This window comes from Nilaparvata lugens, chromosome 6, assembly GCF_014356525.2.
Source record: "Nilaparvata lugens isolate BPH chromosome 6, ASM1435652v1, whole genome shotgun sequence".
NCBI classification, from domain to species: domain Eukaryota; kingdom Metazoa; phylum Arthropoda; class Insecta; order Hemiptera; family Delphacidae; genus Nilaparvata; species Nilaparvata lugens.
The window spans coordinates 23,732,035-23,757,858 of NC_052509.1; the positions used below are offsets into that span (position 1 = coordinate 23,732,035).

Genomic DNA, 25,824 nt, shown 5'->3' on the forward strand with positions numbered 1-25,824 from the left:
TCAATTTTTCTTTTTTCTCAAGACCACTCACCGAGCCACAAAGTGCTACATCTAATTTTAGTTAGGCGAGTTGCATTGCCATCTAAAGCCTCGTTCCCATTACCACAAATTCAGCGCTGCAACATGATTATTGATCGAATGACGGGTAATAATGACTTTTAATAATGGAAACGATCCGCAAAATTTCAACCCGGCTGTTCCATACGCCAGCCCAATGTGCCGCGGCGCAAGTGATTCATATTTCACAATTGATTACTCATATCTTTTTCTCTCAAATTCTAACTTCCTTATAAATAAAGATAGAAAGATTCTGTTTCCGTATTTAGATACAGCACCCCCAAAAACGTTAAGCATAGTAGACCTATGTCAGATTTCCGAAAATACCCAAAAGTAAGAGTTTTGGTCACTTTTATATATTTTAATAGTGCTCAAGGTCTCAGTTAGTGCTAAGTAAGCGTTTACTTTGTCATTGCATCCACTTTCATGCAGTTTGCGCCGAAATGGGACCAAAAGACTACAAAGTTGTAAAATTTGCTAGCTAGCACAGCTCGTCGTTTTGTTGTGGTATTGCAAATTTCCAGAATGGAAACTAGGCTTTAGTATTTGAATTCAGATTCTATTGTTAGAATCCTCAATAATATCAATTCTGAACTTTGATGGCCAAGCGGTATCAAATCTACACTTATCATTTTTACATATGTTGCTTGGATAAAATTGACGTTTGACAGGACATTGAGAATAGAAAAAATCAGTATAATATTTTCATAAAAATTCTATTTACAAAAATAACAATATCAAATTATTTACAAATGCTACATTATTTTATATCGATTTATGGAGACACAATGCTAAGGAAGTTGGAAGATCAGTTCTGTGTTCAAATCCGTATTATTATGTTATGTTCCTTGCATTATGAATCAATATCACTTTACCTGTAATTTTAAAATCGATAAGAAATTGCAATAATGTTCATCCAAATAAATTGCATAGAAGATTAAGAATGATGGAAAATTTAATTTGCATCTGGTGAAATTATCAATTTGATGTTTTTTTTTTGCTGAACTATTTATTTATTTTATTCAAGTTATTATTTTTTTTTTTTTTGAATGATCAGGAATTGATCCTCCGTTTGAGATCGATAATAATTGATTATAGTACAATCTATGTGATAATATTCTATTTTACCAGCTATTCGATCCAGCTATGAATGCTTGAAATCCTATCTAATAATGTTAAAAACAACTCATTTTCCGGAAATTTATTCAATAGTATTACATTAATAGTCTCATAAATAAAAAAGTCCTTTCATGCTATTTTTGATCATTTAAATCTGTATGTCGTCTTTCACTCTTATTGACGACTTCGAAGTGTTCCCATTCATGAGAAAGATCTTCAACAGGTAGTGCTCTCATTACACGCTTTATGCTCGTGAATTTTGGATGACCCATAGTCACTTCCGACTAGATAAATGATAAATCAGTCCCATTGGAGAGACATTTTATCATCAAATTTTCTTATTTTGTAATGTTGGCTTTAAATTCCTCATTGTGTGCAAGGTGTGCCATCTGGATTTGTTTGCGGATTCGGTTTACAAATTTTCGTCCTGCCATTGGAGCCATACACAACATTGCACGAAAATGTGAAATAGCCACATGTCGATGACTTTGTATAATAAGTGTGAGAATACTTCTTATCGGCAGCATTTTTTCCTGTTGGCAGAGCACCTGTCTCACTTTTTGTCACTGTCACATAACTGTCAAAGTCTCTAGTTGAACTATCACCGTTTCTTATCCATGAACTCGGCTTTCTCATCGCAGAATCGTAGGTTTGAGGTTGACTTGCCGGTCTACCTGATGAATGTCGGAAATTCTGGTATGTTTCTCTCCCATACAATTCCTGTTTGTTGTCCTTGCGATTTGAATATGTAACGTTTCCATTGCCAGGTGTGAGAATCACAGTTTGAGCTTGAGCCTGTCCCCCTGGTGGGGCTCTAGCTAGAGTTTTTTCTCCAGCCACAGATGTTATTCTTCCTCTGAATCCAGGTGGGATTTTATAGCCATTTGTACCTGGCACAGTCTGTCCAGGTTGGAAAACATCGCCTGCTCTTACTGATCCTGCAGAATCCTGGATTATATGAGCTCCATGACGATCACTAGACCCAAGAATCACCTGCTGTGTCTGTGTTGGTTTATTTGCATGGGAAAGTAGATCCTGATTCTGATTGTTAGAAACCTTGATTGACTCAAATGAATGACTGCTGTTTGACTTTCCTGTTTTTGTAGTTCCAGCTTGTTTGATTATATTGTGACTTCCAGCTCTTTGCAAGAGTTGATTAGGAGGTTGGTTATTGTCATCTTCATCGTCATCATCGTCATATTCATCATCATCGTCATCATACTCCTCATTTTCTCTTTGTGAATAAGTTTGTCCAGTTTGATCATTAGTCTGTTTTGATGGACTGGGCTCACTTTGACTGTTCACTTTATAATAAGGAATGGGATTGGAAGGACTCAAGTATTGACTATTTTTGCTATCAACAGGACTGTAAGGTATTGGATCAGAAGGCAAGGCCTCTTGATCATTAAGACTATTGTTCTTTTGTACCAAATTTTGTGAATCTTCTATGGCTTGGCCCTTATCTACATTTGAATTACCATCAGTTGAGAAATTATACAAATTTGTTTGATTGAAATTTAATTTAGGATATGGTGAATTCAAAGTTCCTGAACCAGCTTGTGCTGCTCCAGTATAGGTTATGCCATACCTGAATGATCCATGAATCTGACTCTGGGTCTGGCCAGCCAAAGCACTGCTCTGTGCTGCAGCTGTACCTCCTCCTTTGAATGGTGTTTTTTGTTCTGGAGCAGAATTTTTCTGATAAGGGGTGAATCCAATTTGAGCTTGACTTGAAGTACTTCCAGGACCTGTGGATTGTGCATCTGCTAAGCCACCGCCTGAGCCTGCTTGTACCTGAGTATTTGTAGAGAATGTGTGACCTGAGCTTTGAGATTGTGATTGGAATGCACCAATATCAGACCCCATTTTCACCTGAGCTTGTGTCTGACTCTTCCTAGCCCGTCCTTCTGCAGTACTGCTTGCCCCTTTATCACTACCAACTATTTGACTTTGTGCTCCTCTCTCACTGTCACTTGTTTGTGCTTGTGCAGAGAATGATCCAGTTCCTGAATATGTACCTGACACTTGAGCTTGAGCAGTACCAGTTCCAACTCTTCCTTGAGAAGATGCTGATGCTTTTGTTTCTTTACCTTCATAGAAAATGCTAGTTTCAGCCTGTGAATCTTCAGCTCCAGCAGCATGTGCACCAGAAATACCCAAACCACCAGGAATTTCAGGGTATTGTCCTGTTGAGAGAGTTCCAGGAAAATCACCACCTGATGCAGAAGTAGTGATACCAGGCTGACCAACAACTGTCTGACCTGGTCCCAAAGGAAATTGTCCTGGCAAACCTGCTCCTGGATATGCTCCACCTGATGTACCTATACTCCCAGGTAGTCCTGATGTTGACCCAGGAACCTGACCTGGAGCAGCACCTCCTACTGGGTAACTGGGCCCTCCAGGATATTGAACATGTTGACTTGGATAACCAGCAACTGATGATCCAGTATTACCAGTATGACTACCTGGTGGACCTAAAGGATAATGCCCTGGTAATAGTGATCCTGGATAACCTGCAACACCAGGATATTGGCCTGGCAATGCTGCTCCTGGATAACCTCCTGCTGTTCCCCCAACAGATCCCGGAAGTTCAGCTCCTTGTTGACCTGGAATTGAAGTTCCAGGATACTGTCCAGGTAATGCTGATCCTGGATAACCACCTGCTGTTGAACCAGCTGATCCTGGAAGTCCACCAACTTGCTGCCCTGGAATAGGAAATGAAGCTCCAGGATACTGTCCAGGCAATGCTGCTTCAGGATAACCACCTGCTGTTGAACCAGCTGATCCTGGAACTCTACCTCCTTGTTGACCTGGAAATCCACTCCCCTGTCCTGGAATTGAAGTTCCAGGATACTGTCCAGGCAATGCTGCTCCTGGATAACTTCCTGCTGTTGAACCAGCTGATCCTGGAAGTCCACCCACTTGTAGTCCTGGAATTGAAGTTCCAGGATACTGTCCAGGCAATGCTGCCCCTGGATAACTTACTGCTGTTGAACCAGCTAAACCAGGAAGTCTACCAACTTGTTGACCTGGAATTGAAGCTCCAGGATACTGTCCAGGCAATGTTGCCCCTGGATATCGGCCTGCTGTTGAACCAGCTGATCCTGGAATCCTACCTTCTTGTTGACCTGGAAATCCACCTCCTTGTCCTGGAATTGAAGATTCAGGATACTGTCCAGGAAATGCTGTCCCTGGATAACCTCCAGCTGATCCAGGAAGTCCACCCACTTGTTGTCCTGGAATTGAAGCTCCAGGATACTGTCCAGGCAATGCTGCCCCTGGATAACCTGCTGCTGTTGAACCGGACAATCCAGGAATTCCACCTCCTTGTTGCCCTGGTATTAATGACCCTGGATATTGTCCAGGCAATGCTACTCCTGGATACCCTCCTGCTAGTGTCCCAGTACCTGGTTGTCCTGGTCTTTGTTGCCCAGTAGTTAATGATCCAGGATATCCTCCTGTAGTTGACCTATCTGATCCAGGATGTCCCCCACCTTGTTGTCCTGATGTTGATGATCCAGGATATTGTCCAGGCAATGTTGCTCCTGGGTAACCTGAAGTTGACCCAGCTGTTCCTGAAAGTCCCCCGCCTTGTCCTGATGTTGATGATTGAGGATATTGGCCAGGCAATGTTGCTCCTGGGTAACCTGCAGTTGACCCAGCTGTTCCTGGAAGTCCCCCGCCTTGTTGTACTGATGTTGATGATCCAGGATATTGTCCAGGCAATGTTGTTCCTGGGTAACCTGCAGCTGACCCAGCTGTTCCTGGAAGTCCCCCGCCTTGTTGTCCTGATGTTGATGATCCAGGATATTGTCCAGGTAATGTTGTTCCGGGGTAACCTGCAGCTGACCCAGCTGTTCCTGGAAGTCCCACACCTTGCTGTCCTGATGTTGATGATCCAGGATATTGGCCAGGCAATGTTGCTCCTGGGTAACCTGCAGTTGACCCAGCTGCTCCTGGAAGTCCCACACCTTGTTGTCCTGATGTTGATGATCCAGGATATTGGCCAGGCAATGTTGCTCCTGGGTAACCTGCAGTTGACCCAGCTGTTCCTGGAAGTCCCCCGCCTTGTTGTCCTGATGTTGATGATCCAGGATATTGGCCAGGCAATGTTGCTCCTGGGTAACCTGCAGTTGACCCAGCTGTTCCTGGAAGTCCCCCGCCTTGTTGTACTGATGTTGATGATCCAGGATATTGTCCAGGCAATGTTGTTCCTGGGTAACCTGCAGCTGACCCAGCTGTTCCTGGAAGTCCCCCGCCTTGTTGTCCTGATGTTGATGATCCAGGATATTGTCCAGGTAATGTTGTTCCGGGGTAACCTGCAGCTGACCCAGCTGTTCCTGGAAGTCCCACACCTTGCTGTCCTGATGTTGATGATCCAGGATATTGGCCAGGCAATGTTGCTCCTGGGTAACCTGCAGTTGACCCAGCTGCTCCTGGAAGTCCCACACCTTGTTGTCCTGATGTTGATGATCCAGGATATTGGCCAGGCAATGTTGCTCCTGGGTAACCTGCAGTTGACCCAGCTGTTCCTGGAAGTCCCCCACCTTGTTGACTTGATGTGAATGATCCAGGATGTTGTCCAGGCAATGCTCCTCCTGGATAACCTCCGGCAGTTGACCCAGCAGCTCCTGGAAATGCACTTCCATGTTGTCCTGGAGATGATGATCCAGGATATTGTCCTGGTAATGCTGCTCCTGGATAACCTCCAGCTGTTGTTCCAGCAGATCCTGGAAGTCTGCCTCCAATCGCACCTTGAATACCAGGATATTGTCCTGGCAATGCTGCCCCTGGATAACCTTGACTTCCAGGGTATTGTCCTTGTTGAGAGCTCCCTGGATGAGCTCCAGCTGCTGCACCTGTAGATCCAGGAAGAGCAGTGATGATCTGACTTCCAGGTGTGCCCAGTGAAGTAGCACCAGGATGTTGTCCAGGTGAAGTTGAACTTTGTGCTCCAGGATATTGCCCTTGTTGAGCACTACCAGGATAACTTCCAGCTCCACCAATTGAATCAGGCTGGCCAGTACCTGTCTGACTACTAGGTGGACCGATTGGGATGGACCCTGGATAGAAACCTGGTGTGACTGCTCCTGGGTGACTCACTACACCTGGATATTGTCCTTGTTGAGAAGTTCCTGGTGGTCCAACAGGAAATTGTCCTGTTGATGCTCCTCCTGGATATCCAGGCCCTCCTGGATATTGTCCTTGTTGAGTAGAACCTGGATATCCTCCTGCTATCCCTGGTAGTACACCACCAGTGCTGGGGTACTGTCCAGGAGAAGCGATTCCTGGTTGACCAAGCCCCCCTGGATATTTTCCCTGTTGCATAGCTCCTGGGTAACCTCCTGATGTAGTCCCTGTTGTTCCAGGTAGACTACCGGCTGGTAGTCCTATTGTTGATCCAGAAAATAGACCTGGGGCAGCTCCTGGATAACCTGGCCCTCCAGGATATTGTCCATGTTTAGAGCTAGGATATCCTTGAGCTGTTGTCCCTGTAGCTCCAGATATACCACTACCTTGTGATCCAAATGTAGTTGATCCAGGATATTGTCCTGGAACAGCTGCTACTGGGTAACCTGGCCCTCCAGGATATTGTCCTGGAGCAGTGCCTTGTTGAGTAGTACCTGGGTAACCTATTGTTGCCCCTGTAGATCCAGTCACTCCACTACCTGGTGGTCCCTGAGGCATTGACCCTGGATACTGTCCTGGAGACATACTTCCTGTATATCCAGGCACCCCAGGATATTGTCCTTGTTGTACACCTGGGAACCCTATTCCTGTTGTCCCTGTAGTTCCAGGTAGACCACTACCTGGAGTTACTGATGTTGACCCAGGATATTGTCCTGGAATAGCCCCTGGGTAACTTTGCACTCCAGGATATTGTCCTGGAACAGCTGCTCCTGGGTAGCCTGGGCTACTAGGATATTGTCCCTGTTGTATAGCACCGGGATATCCTGGACCTGTTGGTCCCTGAGGAGTTAACCCTGGATACTGTCCTGGAGACATTGCTCCAGGATATCCTTGCACCCCAGGATATTGTCCTTGCTGTGTAGTACCTGGATACCCTACTCCAGTTGATCCTGTGGTTCCAGTTAGTCCACTACCTGGTGGTCCCTGAGGTGTTGCCCCTTGATACTGCCCTGGAAGGGCACCTCCTGGATAACCTGGAACTCCAGGATATTTTCCTTGTTGTGTAGAACCTGGATAGCCCCCTGTTGTAGCACCTGTGGTTCCAGGTAGACCACTACCTGGTAGACCAGATGTTGATCCAGGAAACTGCCCTGGTACAGCTGCTCCTGGATATCCTGTTGCACCTGGTATCCCTTGTTGAGTACCACCTGGATAACCTCCTGCCGTTGCTCCTGTTGATCCAGGATATTGTCCGGGCAAATGTACTCCTGGATATCCTGCCACTGTTGTTCCAGGTAGACCACTCCCTATCTGACCACCAGCTGGTCTCAATGCTATTGATCCTGGTTGTGGGCTGAATCCATCTCTGCCCAAATTACCACCAGAAATTCCATAAGGAAAGCATTCATCACAGTCATCACCATGAGCTGATTGACTTTGAGCTTGTCCCATTCCACTTGATCCACCTGTAATTTCATAATTTGTGTTATGCCTTTTTGTCTACACCTTTGTCTGATTATGAAATACACCATGCATTAGGTTGCATTATTGATGAGAAATATAATTATAGCCTACAAATAACTGGTAATGTGTAGAATGATTTTCAAGTTCTATAAATTTATTTTCTATCAGCTAGAATTCATTTATCATTATTCAATCATTAGAACTCATTCTTTATTGATATCAGCTCTATCCGCAATAATTTATACTGCTTCACTTTGTAGATACTATAAATTCCAAACCCTGTTGAACAGAAACTCATTTTGAAGCGTTTCCATAATCTCATAATCATATATGTCAATTACCCACACTCCCAAATCTGCAATATCTGAATAAGCTCCACTCATAGTACAGGCCTCACCTGTATCTCAATTACTTATTTCTATCAGTTTTGCATACAGCAATAAAATAAATATTCTACTTATTATCAGATAGTTTTATCTCTATGGTACAGAAATCCAATCATATTCTATGAATCAATTGACTCATCTCTGCCCAATCACAATCCTAATATTCTTCATGAATACTCAGAGATGTCTGGATTATTTGTTAGTGATTTCAATTGCTTGAATTCGAATAAACTCTATTATGCTTATCTGATAACGATTATTGAGAATAATACATTCTACCAATTTCTGAGATACAGGAATCGAGTCCTCTACTGTAGATATTCTAACCACTGTTGATAGATATACTAACAGTATATATTAACAGCTCAATACTCACTGACGGTGGCTCGCGACAGATCGGGCTGAGCGACCGCTTCGGCAGTGCCCGTACCAGAGCTTGCGTTGCCATTGTTGTTGAAAGCTATGAACTGCGTTTGTGTCTGACCACGGTACCTCTTCCTCCCCCCGCCCGGTGCCTGCCTTTTCCTTCGCCGCCTCCTCATCAGCAGCATATCCTGGCTCATGATCTGGTCATCCGTGTCATCTGCACCTTGGTCTTCTCCTGGGATGACGTTGGTTGTGAGTGCTGTTTTCCACTCTCTCTCCCCTTCGGACTGCAGCAAGGTTAGACGAATGAGGTAGCCCCGGCAGAAGCTGGTCAGTGTCCAACCAGCTATCTTCTCAACCTTCAATATTAGTAAAATTAACTTTAATCTCAACAAACTTCAACTAACGTTTTATTAAATCACCTCAATTTGTTCACAAATATTTTAGAGGATATTTTATTTGATTTCAAGTTTTCTGAAAAGCAAAGTTTTTAAATTGTAATTGAAAACTTTTAAACTTTGATACTTCAGCATTATTATAATAGTGTTCCTTACGTAATTGTAGCTTCTTACAACTTTCAAAGATAAATTGAGATACACAAAATCATTATTACATACATTATTGATGTTTTTATTCTATTTCATTGAATGAATAAATATACTTTCTGCCATTAGCTACAGCATTACTAAGTATAACTTTCACTTGAAAATAATATTTATTATCCTCATCTATTTCAATATCCACAACCATGACGAACTGTTAATAATTCGTTTTGAACTATTTTTGACGACACTACTTTCTATTTTTTTAAATAATAGTTATTAAAAACTAGTACTTACGTGTGGAACGCTTTTGGATTTATTAATCCAATTTCAACACTTTTCAATTCAAAAAATGCAATTCAAAATCTATTTATTTTGCACATCAATACAAAAATTATGACAAAAAATAATTGTTTGTTTACATAATTTACCTTATGTATAATTACAAAAATAACTTAATTTGATAAATAAGATAAAATAATCAAAAACTAAAAAATAATAGAAAAATGCAAAATAAAATGCGCACCCCTAGATATAAGCCCAAGTGAGGTGTACTACCCAAAATGAATATTTTAAATTGTACTCAGAGGTTTAGGACCGCGCGCCCTAACAAATTTACCAGAATTTTATCGGATAACAATGAAAAAGATATACCTACATAATTTGTTACGGACTAACAAACTATTATGCCAAATGTGACACTAGAATAATATATTTCAGATGGACAGTACAAAAATACTTAAATTAAGCTATCCCACAATTTTCAAGAATGTTTCACAGTCACTGAGTGTAAAAAGATAAACTTTCAAGCTTTTTAGAAACAAAGAAAGCGGTTGCAAATTTTTCAATTTAGGTGAAATCAAATTGTACAATCTTGGAGCATTGACAGAATAAGAATTTGAAAAGCAGTCAAATTTGATTGAAGTACGTGAACTAGTAAACGTCTAAAATCATACCTAACATCCCTTATAGGGTTGTTACTTGTACTTCTTATGAAGTAAAGCTTCAATATTTTATACACATCATAAAGATTTTTATGTTATGATTTTTTTGTATACATATTTATGTATGATTTTTATTTTTACTAATTGGCAGTACCTTGAGGCGAACAAAAAGAGGCCATGAATGTTCAGTTCTTTGCTTTCTGGTTATTAATCTGATGAATGATTTTTGAAATATAATTATCGGATACAATGTTGAGACATAATGTGTACCTCCCCAGCAGACAAGATCATAACTCATTCTTTAATTTATAAGTGCATGATAGACATTAAGTAGAACAGTAGAAGTGCATAAATCACGTAACATATAAAAACTTCTCAACCCTCTACAAAACTCCTTCTTTAATTTACTTATATGACTCTTCCATGATAAATCAGAGTCAATGATCAATCCAAGGTATTTGAGGTGTTTATAATATCAATTTTTATACAACCACAGTTATCATTGCACAAGAAGCCGTGGTAGAATAGGTCTCTATCAAAAATGTTTCCCTTCTCAAATTGAAAATCATATATTTAGTTTTTTCACTTAATATCATATAATTTCGACTAAACCAGTAATTCAAAACCTTCAAATCAAAACACATTTTTTCATAGAATAATTTTAAATCAGTGTCACTATACGTTAGAGCAGTGTCATCTGCAAATTCAGTTAATTAACCGTAAAGATTTGCATTATAAAACTCGTTTATATACACAAGAAATAGGATGGGGCCTAAAACTGAGCCTTGTGGAACTCCGAACTCAATATTTTTAAAGCTGCTATAACTTTCCCCAACCCTCACACACTGTCTTCTGTTTTTGAGATAGCTGCAAAACCATCTATGTGGCAAGCCTCTAACACCAGCTGCCCATAGATTTTTTAGCAATATTTTATGATCTACAGTGTCAAATGCTTTTTTTATATCGATATACAAGGCTGAGAAATTTTTTTGTCATTAATGCCATCATAAATATATTCAAGAAACGATACCAATGCATCTTCTGTGCTCAATCCACCCCTAAAACCAAACTGCCTTACACTAAAATAATTGAATTTTTTCATAAAACCAATCAATCTTATCTTAATAATTTTTTTTCAAAAATCTTAGAAAATACAGGTAATAGTGAAATTGGACGATTACAATTAGTTTTTTGTCTGTCTCCCTGTTTAAAAAGTGAAATGACAATTGCAACTTTCAAACATTCTGGGAACTCTCCAGTTATCATACTTCGGTTAAACAGCTCACTTAAAATAACAGAGATGTGAACAGCAATTTTCTTAACAACATAGCTACTAATTTTACCAATTCCAGGTGCTTTATTATTTTTTAAACTTGCAATTATTCTAAGTACTTCATTCTCGCCGGTTGGATAGATATATAAGGAGTTTCCTTTATCTTTAAACAAAAACCGGGAATTAAATTGTTCGTTTTTCTGTGAGGTGATAATTGAGTCTCTTGTTGTGGAACCTGTAAAAGAATGAATTGAACTCTGTTGCTATTTGTTTTTCATCTGTAATAATTTGTGAATTAATCTCCAAACTAGTTATTTCTCGCTTGGCTTTCTGATCTCCAATCAGACTATTTACAATTATCCATTGATTCTTCAAATTTCCAGAGCAATCATCAAATTTCTTCAAATAATATTCTTCCTTAGCTTTTCTTAAATTCGATTTCAACCTGTTTCTGAACGATTTATAATACTCTTTTAATCTAAAATCATGAGCTCTTGCAATCATAAGCTTATAAATCTTTTTTCTTCTAGTAATACCCCTACAGAGATAATCGGAAACCCATGGATTTAATTTAACGAGCTCTCTACTCTCATCTACTCTACTATATTTGCATTTATTAATTAATCAAATCTAATAATAAATTCAGGAATAAATCAAAGGCAGCTGAAACAGAAGTTTCAGATAAGACATTATCCAATTGCATTTATTGTAATTCCATATCTAATCTTTTGAAGTTAATTACTAAATTATTTTTGTTGCTAGCATTTTTATTATTAGTGTTTTTTTGAAATATCAAGTTCTGAAAGAATCATAGAGTGATCAGTAATTCCAAGATGTAAGACCTGAGCATTGCAATCTACGTTGTATTTTATTTGATTGAATCTGATAAAATAGTGATCCAAGCAAGTCTGACTATCACCAACTATTCTCGTCGGCTCATTGATAAGACACTTGAATCCGTGACCAATAGCCATCTGGCCAAGAAAACAACTAGAAACATTATCGTCAACCATTATATATTACAATTTATGTCTCCTGTAGAGATTAATTTTCTCCTTTCAAACAACTTATTATTTGGTCTATTCCATTTAGAAATTCAGCTATTAGTCCAGTCAATATAGACATAAGAAAGAGGGTGTGCTTGCAATTTATATTGCAGTTCTGATTTTAAAATATATTATTTGGGTACATAAGAGAAGACAAGAACCAATTTCTTCATGCAAAATTCCCATGTGCTAGATACAGGGTGGCCCAAAAACCTCGTATTTTCGGCTCATTTTCCACTTTTCAGCTATTTCTGCCAAATCCCGTAATCGGACAGAAAAATTTGCTATCGCCTTTTTTTAGATTATAAAATACTGAATAAAATGAGATTATTCGGAACCTTTTATCTCCAATGAGAACTGAGTTATGATTTTTCAAAAATGAGTAAAATTTGAAGAAAAAATCAATTTTGATGAGTTTTAGTTTTTGATCAACTATATCTTCCGATTGTTACCATTTAGATGTATATAATTCAAAATCCCTCTGGGCGTATTTTTGTGCTCTACAATCTGACATCAGGTAGAGCGCTCTATCTCATATAGATTTCCAGGTACACCTGACAATAATGCCTCACATTGTCCTCACATTCATATTTCGCACAATGACATAAGTTCAAGAGATTATATTCTATGAGAATCACCCGTTAGATGCACTTCATTTCAGTATTTCTTAGTGGAGAGGCGCACTCAAGGACACCTCAAGGATCAAAATTTCAAACACTTATAACTTTTGACACAATGCTCAGATTTCATCGTACTACACTTCATTCTTCTCGGTCTCGTCAAGCCCATATTCCAATACACAAAAAATTACCAATTTCTGTACTCAAAGCTATGTACCTCGGTAACCCCTTATTATAAAAATCATTACTTGATCTTGAAATGTTCAATAGAATTTTCTCTTACATCTGCTGTAAACGATTTATGAAAAAGTATGTTCGAAAAGTGAGATTTGATTTTTGAAAAAATCCGGAAATTGTTGATATTTTTATCATATTAACGGTTTTGGCAGTTCTATGATGGGGTGAAGTGATCCAAGATGGTTTTTAGGCAACTGAGCTCGTAGAGGATGAATTTATCTACAATTTGGAATCAATCGTGAGTTTCTATGATGTATCAGACTCGTTTTAGAAACTCTTTGATCAACAGTAAAATCACGAAAAAAATGTAAAAACTGAAATCGCCATTTTTTAAATCTTCTGTAACTTTCGAATTGTATTGGAATCGAAAGTATTATTCATTGGAGTGGGTAGAGGAGGACAATTCTCACATCCTCACTAGATTTGGAAATTTTATCAGAAGTATTTCACAAGACATGCAGCTTTGAATAGAGAAATTGTCCATTATTTGTGTATTGGAATATGGGCTTAGTACTCTCAACAATAAAGTTTCCATTTTTTGACCGAATTTGGCTTATGATGCATGATTTTGGACCTACAATGAAATCTGAGCATTGTGTCAAAAGTTATAAGTGTTTGAAATTTTGATCCTTGAAGTGTCCTTAAGCGCGCCTCTCCACTAGGAAATACTGAAATGAAGTGCATCTAACGGGTGATTCTTATAGAATATAATCTCTTGAACTTATGTCATTTTCGAAATATGAATGTGAGGACAATGTAGTTGGTGATGATGGTTGAAGCTGAAAATTAGGTGTTTTTCACAATACAAGGAGCATTATTGTCAGGTGTACCTGGAAATCTATATGAGATAGAGCGCTCTACCTGATCTCAGATTGTAGAGCACAAAAATACGCCCAGAGGGATTTTGAATTATACATCTAAATGGTAACAAGCGGAAGATATTGTTGATCAAAAACTAAAATTCATCAAAATTGATTTTTTCTTCAAATTTCACTCATTTTTTGAAAAATCATAATTCAGTACTCATTGGAGATAAAGAGATCCGAATTATCTTATTTTATTTAGAATTTTATAATCTAAAAAAAGGCGAGAGCAAATTTTTCTGTCTATGAGATTTGGCTGAAACAGCTGAAAACTGGGAAATAAGCCGAAAATACGAGGTTTTTGGGCTACTCTGTTTCTAGCACAAGGAAATTTTGCATGAAGAAATTGGTTCTGGATTTCTCTTATTTACCCAAATAATATTTTTTTAAATCAGAACTACAATATAAATTGCATGCACCAATGTAGCCTATAAAGTGACTGAACTATATTGCAATACCATGTAATCTATATACTGCCAGAACAATGAAATTAATATCATCAAATGAGGATTGGAGCTGGAGACAGTGAGCAGATCGTATACCGGTATTTGACTGACTCATCACTCTACATTGATAACGTGACTTAGCATACACTACAACTCTTCCTGCTCCATAATTATTTTTACAGCAACTAAATACATTATAACCAGCAATATTATACAAATTTATTTCATCTGTCGTTATCCAAACTTCAGTTAGTATAATATAATCTGGAGAGTTTTCTAGACTACTCAATTCGCTTGAAAACAAATCAAAGTTCTGACGTAGACTACGGACATTTTGATTTAAAAATACTAGTTTTTCACAAGAATCTGACATTAGTGTAACAAAATGATAGCCTGCAAAAAACTAAACAAATATTAACTGACGAAAAAAAATTGCATTGGAAACAAATCATAGTTTTTCATATGAAAACTTCTGAAAATCGAGTAAAAGTTACAAATCACACAGGATATAAGATGTGAATTCAGCCTATCTAAACAGTATTTAATATTAATTGCAATGGTACGGATATTCTTATAATAAAAGTAAATCAAAAGAAATTTATTCGTCTCTGGATTGTTCACCCTATAATAAATTAAAATAAAACATATAGAAAAAACTACTGCAATGAATTAAAAAAAAAAACTTAATTTACAACTTTGTCAAATCATCCATTTTTCTTACAGCAACAGCTCTTGATCCATCTTCTTTCCGTAAATAAATTTTACCACCTCTAGGGTAACCCAAAGATACAAATAGTTCAATGAAGCTCCGAGACTCGCTTCGACGCGCTTGAAGTCGCCTCTCAGTTCGTTGATAAGTTTCAGGATGTCATCATAGGTGATATCGCTCTTGGATTCGAGCACTAAACTTTTTCGATGTATTTGTGAACACGGCTTGCATCGCCACACGTCACCCTGCTCCTCCAAATTGTTGACATCTTCGGCAGTCAGATCAACACATTTTCCGTGAAAATTGCTTTTACAGTCAATGCACTGCACCTTGACCTTGATAGTTTCAAGTGACTTCGAACAAACACTGCAATTTTCAGACAAAGTGTAGATATATAGCCTCGTTCGATATTTCAAGTTATAAAATAACTCAAGTAAAATCTGTAAGTTACACGTTTTTTGAATTTAACAATAAGTACACCACAGTAGAGCAGACCGTAACGAGAAACACTTATCAAACTCCGAACTACTACAAAAGAAAATCTGGTGTGGCGCACTCACACAGCTTCCTTGCCGTTATGAATATTGATCACCTGATGCTAGTGTTCCCGCGCATCTCAAGTCTACTATTCAAAGATTTGAGCCAGCTGGTGACAGGACAATAACACTGGAGACACACGAGGTCTGCTATCTCTTCATAGTGAATCATTTAATAGAATCAACAGTTGCCAACATTTTGCAATTGAATAATCACATTTTCTCGAATTTCGAGCTTATTTTTAATCTTAGGTGAAAATGTTACTGAACATTAAATGTAGAGATTCTCATGCTCAATATTTTCCACTCGAAATTTTTTGGTCCAATAATTGTTACAATAAAACTTATTCTATTCTAAAACTTATTCTAAGAATAAACATAAACATAAGAAAAGTTCAAATTCATTAAAAGTATAAAAAAACTTATCAACTTTGATAAGAAAATAAATTGATTTGCATTTGAAGCTTGAGGAATGTTCTTACCATTTTGCGTGTGATATTCACTCCCTCCACATAAACGTAATGAACAGGGTTGCGATGGTAGCTTTCTATTTTCCTCTCTTGCCAAATATTGCTGTTTGGGGTCTTCTCTTTCTCCATAGGGCTAATTTTGCATCTTCTGATCGACCGGTCACGAACTGCAATCATGCCCTGTGTCAAAAACAATATTATTTCCGGATGCAAATTCATTTCTCGTTTATGATTCATTTTTTTGTAAAAATAGGTTTTGTGACGTAAGACACCAATCTGTGAAATAATTAACATATTCTTTGATGCAAAACAAATACACCTTACTCATCTCATGATCACCCTACACATTGTGCTACTGTACACAGTACACAGAAATTTTCAAAGAAATATGTTTGATTCAAGAAATTGAATTTCACAACAGGCATATATTTAGACTCAAAGGCATCGCAGAGACTTGGATATAATTGGACATCAGGTTACATAAATGTTGGGGGTCATCGATCATACTAGTATATTTCGAAATAAGATTAGAATTACATGTGAGGTCAATGGAGTTGGTGATGATGGTTGAAGCTGAATATAAGTCTTTTTCAAAATACAAGAAGCATTGTCTTTTTCCGTTAGGGCTACTCTTTAATAGAAATAAAAATAGAAATCTTTATTTATCACTTGATAATGGCATCATAGCCGAAACATGTTGTGAGTAAACAATTTTAAAAAAGGGTACTTAGATTTTTATTTCTACACAAAGAGCATTGTTGTCTGTCAGGTGTACCTGGAAATCTATATGAGATGAGCGTTCTACCTGATCCCAGTTTGTAGAGCACAAAATTTGACCCAGATGGATTTCCAAATCATACATTTAAATGATAACCGGAAGATATTGTTGATCAAGAACTGGAATCCATCAAAATTGATTTTTATTGAAATGTTACTCATTTTTGAAAAATCATAACTCAGTACATTAAATAGATAAATAGTTTCGAATGATCTCATTTTGTGCAGAACTTCGTAATCTAAAAAAAAAACACAGGAGAGAATTTTTTGTTTGATTATTGGATTTGGCGGAAATTGCTGAAAACTGGTAAATGAATCGAAATTAGAGGTTGGGCCACCCTGTATCGATCACTAGGAAATTTTGCATGAAAAAATTGGTTCTGGATTTCTCTCATGTATCCAAAAAATATGAACTATTATGAATTGCAAGCACACCCCCTTTTTCATATCTATATTGATTGGACTACTATAATTTCATTACATTACGGTGATATTAAATATCAATTAAAACCTCTTATGGAAATATCACTTCTAGTTCCCTCAAGCATGATTTTTCTATTGAATCGCATTATAGCCTATAGAACCCGGTAACCAATGTTAACACATCATCAATCATGGAATAATTGATTTGCAGAGTAACCCTCACCTTCCATTGCGTAATTTCTTTGTGTAGTAATAATGACTAGGTGGAATGATTATGATACAGTGTGTATGGTACTATTTCAACCAATACAGGAATTATTATTGGCAATCACTGCACTTTGAATCGCTCACCTTTGTGTAATCGAGAAGAATGGGGAGGCCAGCTTGGAGCAGGACTATGCCGCTACCTGCTGGTTGTGGCTCGAATCGTTTCATATCTCTCACAAGTTGACTTCTCTGCTGCTGCTGCTGTAATAAAAAAAATAGTATTTAGAATAAAATAATAATCATTCGGGAAACATTTTTACCATACGTGAAACTTTAAAAGCATTCTACTAATTCATGCCATTGACATTAATTTTTATAGAAGATTGTTGAAATTTCAAAATGTCAAGTTATCTGGAAGAAAAATTATTCAAGCCTTATTTCAATTCATTGTAAAATCTTATCAAGAGCAGCTCTTGTGACATGGATTTCTTGTAACTAGTCCACATACAGGTCCACATACTAGTCTACACGTCATGTATCAAATGAGATTGGAGAGTGACAAATATGAGTCAAAATTAGTTCAGTGAGAGCGATTCTCTTTTAATTTTCTATTTGATGAGAACATTATTGATTATGAATAATAAAAGGTTGGAGTTTTGGAGGCTAATAAAGAACGACCGTACACTAAATTGAATAAATGATTTATTAACCTTTCGGCAGTCGCGCTGTCGTAAAAAGTACAACAGTGTAAGTTTTTTGCTGCACAGAACTATTGCATGGGGTGGTGTCAGTGAATGAGTCACCTATGCATTCCAAAACTTTCCCCCCATCACTTCACTGAGTTGCAGTATCAACCGAGCAATGGTTCAGTCTTTAGGTGCCATTTAGTCGCGACAGTGCATAAGATAGGGAAAGACTGTATACGGGGACTGTAAACGGACCAATAACACAGAATTGATGGCTTTGCTTGATGTACCTTATTGGGCTATGAAATGGTAATCATCCAAATGTTCATAGGCGTAAAATAACCCAAGAAGATGGAAAAAGTAATTATACAATTAACCAATATGTTTTGAAAGTAAACAGAGTAAATAACACTTGGAAAATTCGATATTGTAAAAATACAACACGCGACTGCTCGTGTGATTGAGTAGGGGGCGACTACCGGTAGGTTAAGTGGACGATTGGGAAAAATAATTAAGAATGATTTTAGTCATATTCCAACTGCAAAATAAAATGAAACTCAAAAGGATTAAATCAGAAATGTTGTTTGATATACTAATATTTGAACCATTATTCTGTTCAGTCCTATTTTCATTGTGCACTTCAAGAAAAAGAGATGCTCAAAGTTCAATTAACATTTCATCAAAGGAATCTTATTAATTAGGTTCAACTATGTCATGCACTTGAGGCTTGCATGCAGTAGTCAGAGAAGCGAGTACTGGTTGTGGATGTCCAGCCCACAACTTCCTTGAAGATAGCTAATTAAACTTGCATCTGTTCATAAACGTCGTAGGCTCATCTCCAAGCTCTTCAATGAAATTCAAATTTGTTCATCCGTCAAATGAGTGAGGGAAGCAATATCATCATCTCATGAATGATTATTTGGTGTCAGTTTTGTTTGAGTGATATGACAGTGACCACAATTCAATCGAAATGTAGAATATACCTACGGTGGCATAAAAAAAGGAAGAAGGCCGGTGGAGAGAGAACCTGGGATGTAAGATTATTACTCACTACTCTATATTAATGTCTAGATGTTTTAAGCATTTCCATTATCCACAACTTATTCTGGCTTGCTGAACTGCTTATTTAATAGGTGTTCCTTCATTTGAAAATTGGATCATTAAAATTATCGGTTTAAAACACGCAAATGATACTTACTTATTACTTTCCTTGCCCTATTACCATAGGTAAGGAAAGTATTGCTTTCCGAAAAAAATTAAGGTACCACAATTTCTAAATTTCTATACGTTTCAAGGTCCCCTGAGTCCAAAAAAGTGGTTTTTGGGTATTGGTCTGTATGTGTGTGTGTGTATGAGTGTATGTGTGTCACGATATCTCATCTCCCAATTAACGGAATGACTTAAAATTTGGAACTTAAGGTTCTTACACTATAAGGATCCGACACGAACAATTTCGATCAAATGCAATTCAAGATGGCGGCTAGAATGGAGAAAATGTTGTCAAAAACAGGGTTTTCGCGATTTTCTCGAAAACAGCTCCAACGATTTTGATTAAATTCATAACTAAAATAGTTATTGATAAGCTCTATCAACTGCCACAAGTCCCATATCTGTAAAAATTTCATGAGCTCCGCCCCATCTATGCAAAGTTTGATTTTAGATTCCCAATTATCAGGCTTCAGATACAATTTAAACAAAAAATTTCGATTGCTAAAGATTGAGCATGAAAATCTCTACAATTGATGTTCAGCAACATTTTCACCTAAAATTGAAAATAAGCTCGAAATTCGAGAAAATGTGATTATCCAATAATTACAAACTGTTGGCAACTGTTGATTCTATTCACCATTCACTATGGAGAGATAGCAGACCTCGTATGTCTCCAGCGTTATTGTCCTGTCACCAGCTGGCTCAGATCTTTGTTTATAAGTTGACTTGAGATGCGCGAGAACACTAGCGTCAGGTGATCAATTCTCATAACGGCAAGGAAAGCTGTGTGAGTGTGCGCCACACCAGATTTTTGTAGTATAGAAAGCTTGGCATTTTCAAGTTAAATTTGTAACAATGGTCAAACCTAGGAATTTCTTTGAAGTTACAATATAGACATGGAAAAGGGGGTGTGCTTGCAATTTACATTGTAGTTATAATTTTTTAATATATTATTTGGATACATGAGGGAAGTCCAGAACCAATTTCTTCATGCAAAATTTCCTTGTGCTAGATACAGAGTGGCCCAAGACCCTCGTATTTTTGTTCATTTTCCAGTTACACAGCTACTTCTGCCAAATCCAGTAATCGGACAGAAAAATTTGCTCTCGACAGAAAAGTTTGCTCTCGCCTTTTTTTATTAAAAAAATCATGAAATGTGATCATTCGGAACTCTCTATCTCCAATGAGTACTGAGTCATGATTTTTCAAAAATGAGTAAAATTTAAAGAAAAAATCAATTCTGATGATTTTTATTTTTTGATAAACAATATCTTCCTATTGTTACCAATTACCATTTATATGTATAATTCAAAATCCCTCTGGGCGTATTTTTGTACTCTACAATCTAAAATCAGGTAGAGCGCTCTATCTCATATAGATTTCCAGGTACACCTGACAACAATGACCCAATGCTCAGATTTTATCGTACACGTTCTACACTTCATTCTTCGGTTAGTCAAGGCGGTCCAAAATCATGCATCATGAGTCAAATTCAGTCTTAAAATGGAAAATTTATTGCTGAGTGTACTTGAGCCCATATTTCGATTTACAAAAAATGGCCAATTTCTATATTCTCAAATATTGAATACAGAAATTGACCATTTTCTGTGTATGGGAATATGGGCTTAAGTACACGCAACAATAAATTTTCCATTTTTAGACTGAATTTGACTTATGATGCATGATTTTGAACCACCTTGACGAGCCGAGAAGAATGAAGTTTAGTACGATAAAATCTGAGCATTCAATCTAGAACTATAATATATAAGTTAAATTTCAAGCACCAATGTATATAGTGACTGGACTAATTATATTAACTAATATTATTACTGCGATTCCCCCAAAAATCTAAATCTGATATAATATCTGCTTTTTTATTCTAGTTTAGATTTTGTCGATTTATTTTCAGAAAGCATTAAAAGTAATAGGAAGCAATATTTGAAAAAATAATTTTTTTTTAAATTTTTTTCAATTAGAATTTAAATTTAGTCATTCTTGGTAATTCAGTGGTTATTCTTGAGAAGTCTAGCAAGACCACCTAGTCTAGTTTAGATTTTGTCGATTTATTTTCAGAAAGCATTAAAAGTAATAGGAAGCAATATTTGAAAAAAAAATTTTTTCAATTAGAATTTAAATTTAGTCATTCTTGGTAACTCAGTGGTTATTCTTGAGAAGTCTAGCAAGACCACACCGTACCCTACCAACAGTCTAGCATTCATCTATCTGTGTCACTACTAGCAAAAATAATACGACCCTGCCAGGATTCGAACCTGGAATCTTCTGATCCGTAGTCAGACGCGTTATCCGTTGCGCCACAGGGCCTTGAAGAAGATGGTCACGATAAGCTCCATTTAAAGTTAATTGTCATCGAAATATTTTAAACTTTTTTGCTTTCATAAAAGTATGAAAGGCGCGTCAAATTGAAAGTTTTGCGTTTATCATTCGCTCTATTAAATTATTTTATTTCAATATTAGTCATCAATATTAGGCTACTGAGTCACAAAAAAATAATGACCATTCTATGCGACCTCTACTCTACTTTATGAATACAAAAGAAATAAGGGTAGAAAACTAAGTAGACAACCTATTGAAAAACAATACATTAGGTTTTGCAATAGGACGCGTATATGAAAAAAATTCGTTTAATTTTTGGGGTGCAAGCAAGGGCACCCCAAGTAATTTGTCTACTAAGTAGGCTTTTGACATCAAATTTAATGTGCACTGCGCAATACAATATAAGTTTATAAGCTGATAAGGAATTTTATAAATTAATACTAGGCCCATTTATGATTTTTGCACAAGCAAATATATCATCTCTCATATTATTCCATAGGCCTATTTATTTAAATTTATTTGTGACTATTATTATGAGGCCTATAAAACTTAGGTACTGTCCGCAGTAGGCCTATTTATTTAGAACTTTATAGATAAAAGTAGGCTATAAACTGGTAGGACTACATCTCTATAGCCTACATAGGCACTCCTATTAGTGAGGTCCACAATATAATGACAGTGGAGAAAGATAGGAGAACAGCGTTGCCGACTCTCTGTCTTGTCACTGCCTTCTATATAGATGATAGCTGATATACCGGTAGACCTAGCTATTGGCTATCTGATAAATATGATATTAACTGTTCATTCTTGTTTAAGATTATTTTCGATAATACTTATTCATCAATAAAATATATTTCTCAATTATTGAAATATATTTTTTTCTTATATTTATTGAGATTGAATATTCCTACACATTGTTACAAAACGATCTGACAACGTTGCAGAGCTAGAAAAGGATAACGCTATCTGCTTTGTTGAATGATGGACATAAGGATATAGCAATCGCAATTTTAATTACAGTATGTACTGCCTTTAATAACATGGATCTCACAATAATACAATTTATTATGAATATTGAACTTGATGATAGCCTACTATGGAAACCCAGTAAAACGTTAATTTAGGTACTTATGAATAAAACTCTACTCTTCAAAATCATTGATTTTATGTGCAGTCTACTTTATCATATACGGTAGTTATATTTTCAAATCTTGTCAAAAATATTATCAAGTAGCAGGTGTCGATGTGATTGTAAAAAATGTATAGGTCTCTATAAATTGTATTCAGGATGCTTATTCCACCCATAGTGGAATAAACTTTTCAATAATTTCTAATCTCAATCCTGAGGTGGCCAAAATAGAATAGTATAAGCTTCAAAAAGTTTTTATAGTAAATAATTAACACCTTAATCAATTTTTGATACCGGTTCTTGAAAATGAGTTATCCTTTGAATATTATGTATTAAATAACAGAATAGGCCTATACTTTTAAATATTATAATTTGTAAATTATATAATTTTTTTTTTAATATTTCTATAACTATCATAATGATTTACAAAAATGATATAGAAAGATTATAGAAGTATCATTTATACCGTACTAAAAACTTGTTTTTCTAACACTCACAATTAGCAAACATTAGCGGTATTGTGCTCAATTTATTCAATTTTATGCCACTTCTGGATATCCTATTATATTAAGCGAGCAATTTCTGTATTTATATATCTGGTTATTTTTATATTTGGCTATTTTTATATCTGGTTATTTATGTTTAACGGATCTCGAAAACGGCTCTAACGATTTTCACGAAATTTGGAACATAGTAGCTTTATGATATAAAGATTCGATTGCACTAGGTCTCATCCTTGGGAAAACTCGCTGAACGACATTAAAAGGATAATTCATCCTTGGCTGAAACAGCTGTGGATAGTAAAAAAGTGAGTATGTGAAAAATCAAAATATCGCATCCCCGAAATTCATAAGATGACGTATAGCCAGCTGTGAAATATAAACTCGATCATTCTAGAGAATTGTGTTCTGTTTATCAATAAATAAAAATAACGAACGAAGCTCTGTGCCCCGATATTTATTTTAAAAGCTTATATACAAGAGTGAAAAAATACAAAAAAATCATGTAGGCAGCAAGTACAGGCTCCACATTGGCCTTGATTACAGTAGCCTGCATATTAGTTTTCATTGGATTTTTATTGAACTTCAATAATTAGAGTGAAATATATGCTTTTTCTAAGGTTGAAGAGAAAAATTACTATGAATGCCAATATACAGCAATATGTTTTTGAGTTAACTAAACTTAAAACATCGGGATCTGGGAATCAAGCCTAGCATCAAATAACCTATAATCAAACCTAGATTCATAAACAAAAATATAATAATATTATAATATCAGTTTCAGATATTATCTTATTCAGAGAATACAATCCAAATTTTTGTGTTATTGATTATATTTTTCTGGTGTTACCAGTGCAGACTTCCATACCGTATCAAAGAAATAATTTCTCTCTAGGGGTGTTGTACCGATTGAAATGAATGAGCTCTTGTATAAGAAGAATAATAAAGATCCACGTCGAAATCTATGACGAACAACGATAACAATACCACTCTTTTTATAAAAATCTAATCTCACTCACCTTATTATTATGTTTATAATCAAATCCGGATACTAGCACAGCAATGAAGAGCATAGAGAAGGTGAGTGGTCTCCATGACCCGGCCATGTTGTGACGAGAGGCTCTCGCCGTCACTTTGACTGTCCCGAAACTGCGGACAACCGCCAATGTGACTGAGACTGACCGCCACCACTCTCAAACATCACCTCCCTCCAGTTTCCTTCAGACATGTGTTTATTGAATCATCGTCTGTATGACCACCATCTATTCAACACAGCTGTTCAGTGTACTAGTCTTGTTCCCAATTACCATCACTATCATCTATACATACCGTATATGAATGATGATATATCATTACCATCTCTATCTATAGTACGGTTCATATAAATATTAGGCTACTACCTGTATACAGTTATATGTATCTCTATTTGAACTACCTACCTAGTCGAGCTTGTATACCACCTCCTCTAGGAGTCTAAAAGAATTGATAATTCCAAATCAAATCAATTTATTTTCCATTTTTTACAGTATATACACAGCATGAAATTACCATATTTACAGAAATAATTACAAGATAACTAAAAAATCACAATCATACCCTGAAGAACATTACAAAAAATCATTCAATGGAAAATAATCTCAAAGGTTACAAAAACCTGTTTGGGCCGAAAAAAGGAAGTGTTACAGTTAACACAAAGCAAATAAAGAAACAGAAAAAAATAATGAAACTAAAAATACAAGAAAGAAAGGAAAGAGAACTTTAGTATCAGTTTAACATTATAAAAATACTAACAATATTATACTATACACAATAACATTAAAAAAAATGTCGCGCTTACCAGTTGTTGTAAAAAGTGTACTACTGTGCAGGCCTGCAGTTCAAACAATGTTGTTATTGGTTCAACAATATCAATGGGAGATTGGATTCAACACTTTCAAGAACTGCTGAACCCTGCAGTGACAGCTGAGAGAATGTTGTATGTGGAGCCCTACATTGAGGATGAATTGTTGGATGCTTCATTCCAGATGCAGGAGTTGAGGAAGATCATGGTCCGCGTGAAAGATGGTAAAGCACCTGGAGAGGATGGAGTACCATATGAATTTTCAAAAATGCGCCCACCTGTTTCATGGAGAGTCTGTTGAATCTTTACAATAGAATGTACAGCACTTCCTGTGTCCCAGACAGCTTCAAGAGATCAATAGTTTTTCCTATCTTCAAGAAAGGCAACCCTGGGGATGCTTCAAACTACAGAGGCATTTCATTTGGCAATGCTGGAGCAAAGCTGTTCACTGCAATTCTCCTTGATAGACTGAAAGCATGGGTCAATCGTGATGGAAAACTGAGAGAGTTCC

General features: G+C 36.7%; 1 protein-coding gene and 1 non-coding gene across 5 annotated transcripts; both read right to left on the reverse strand.

Annotated features, from left to right (window-relative positions):
• Positions 1–754: 754 nt before the first annotated feature.
• LOC111061836 (collagen alpha-1(IV) chain) lies at positions 755–24,719 on the reverse strand. 4 transcript variants are annotated; one of them, XM_039430471.1, is made up of 5 exons: positions 24,490–24,719; positions 17,760–17,879; positions 16,221–16,388; positions 8,533–8,881; positions 755–7,772 (listed from the first exon to the last, which is right to left on the reverse strand). In XM_039430471.1, the coding sequence occupies exons 1-5, from the start codon at positions 24,577–24,579 to the stop codon at positions 1,543–1,545; spliced, it is 6,957 nt and encodes a 2,318-aa protein (XP_039286405.1). In that variant the 5' UTR covers positions 24,580–24,719; the 3' UTR covers positions 755–1,542. The 4 variants fall into 4 exon arrangements, with proteins under 4 accessions (XP_039286405.1, XP_039286409.1, XP_039286408.1 ...); XM_039430475.1 differs by having other exon boundaries at positions 17,760–17,873; positions 24,493–24,718; XM_039430474.1 differs by having other exon boundaries at positions 17,760–17,876; positions 24,493–24,718.
• Trnar-acg lies at positions 21,760–21,832 on the reverse strand. The gene has a single exon. It is a non-coding gene; the product is annotated as a tRNA-Arg (tRNA).
• Positions 24,720–25,824: the final 1,105 nt, after the last annotated feature.

Coding starts and splice junctions, on each gene's coding strand:
- LOC111061836 (XM_039430471.1), bottom strand. CDS start 24,579: ATGGCCGGGTCATGGAGACCACTCACCTTCTCTATGCTCTTCATTGCT. Junction 16,389..17,759: donor TTCTTCTCGATTACACAAAG/GTGAGCGATTCA, acceptor TTTTTGACACAG/GGCATGATTGCAGTTCGTGA. Junction 7,773..8,532: donor TCTGTCGCGAGCCACCGTCA/GTGAGTATTGAG, acceptor ATGAAATTACAG/GTGGATCAAGTGGAATGGGA.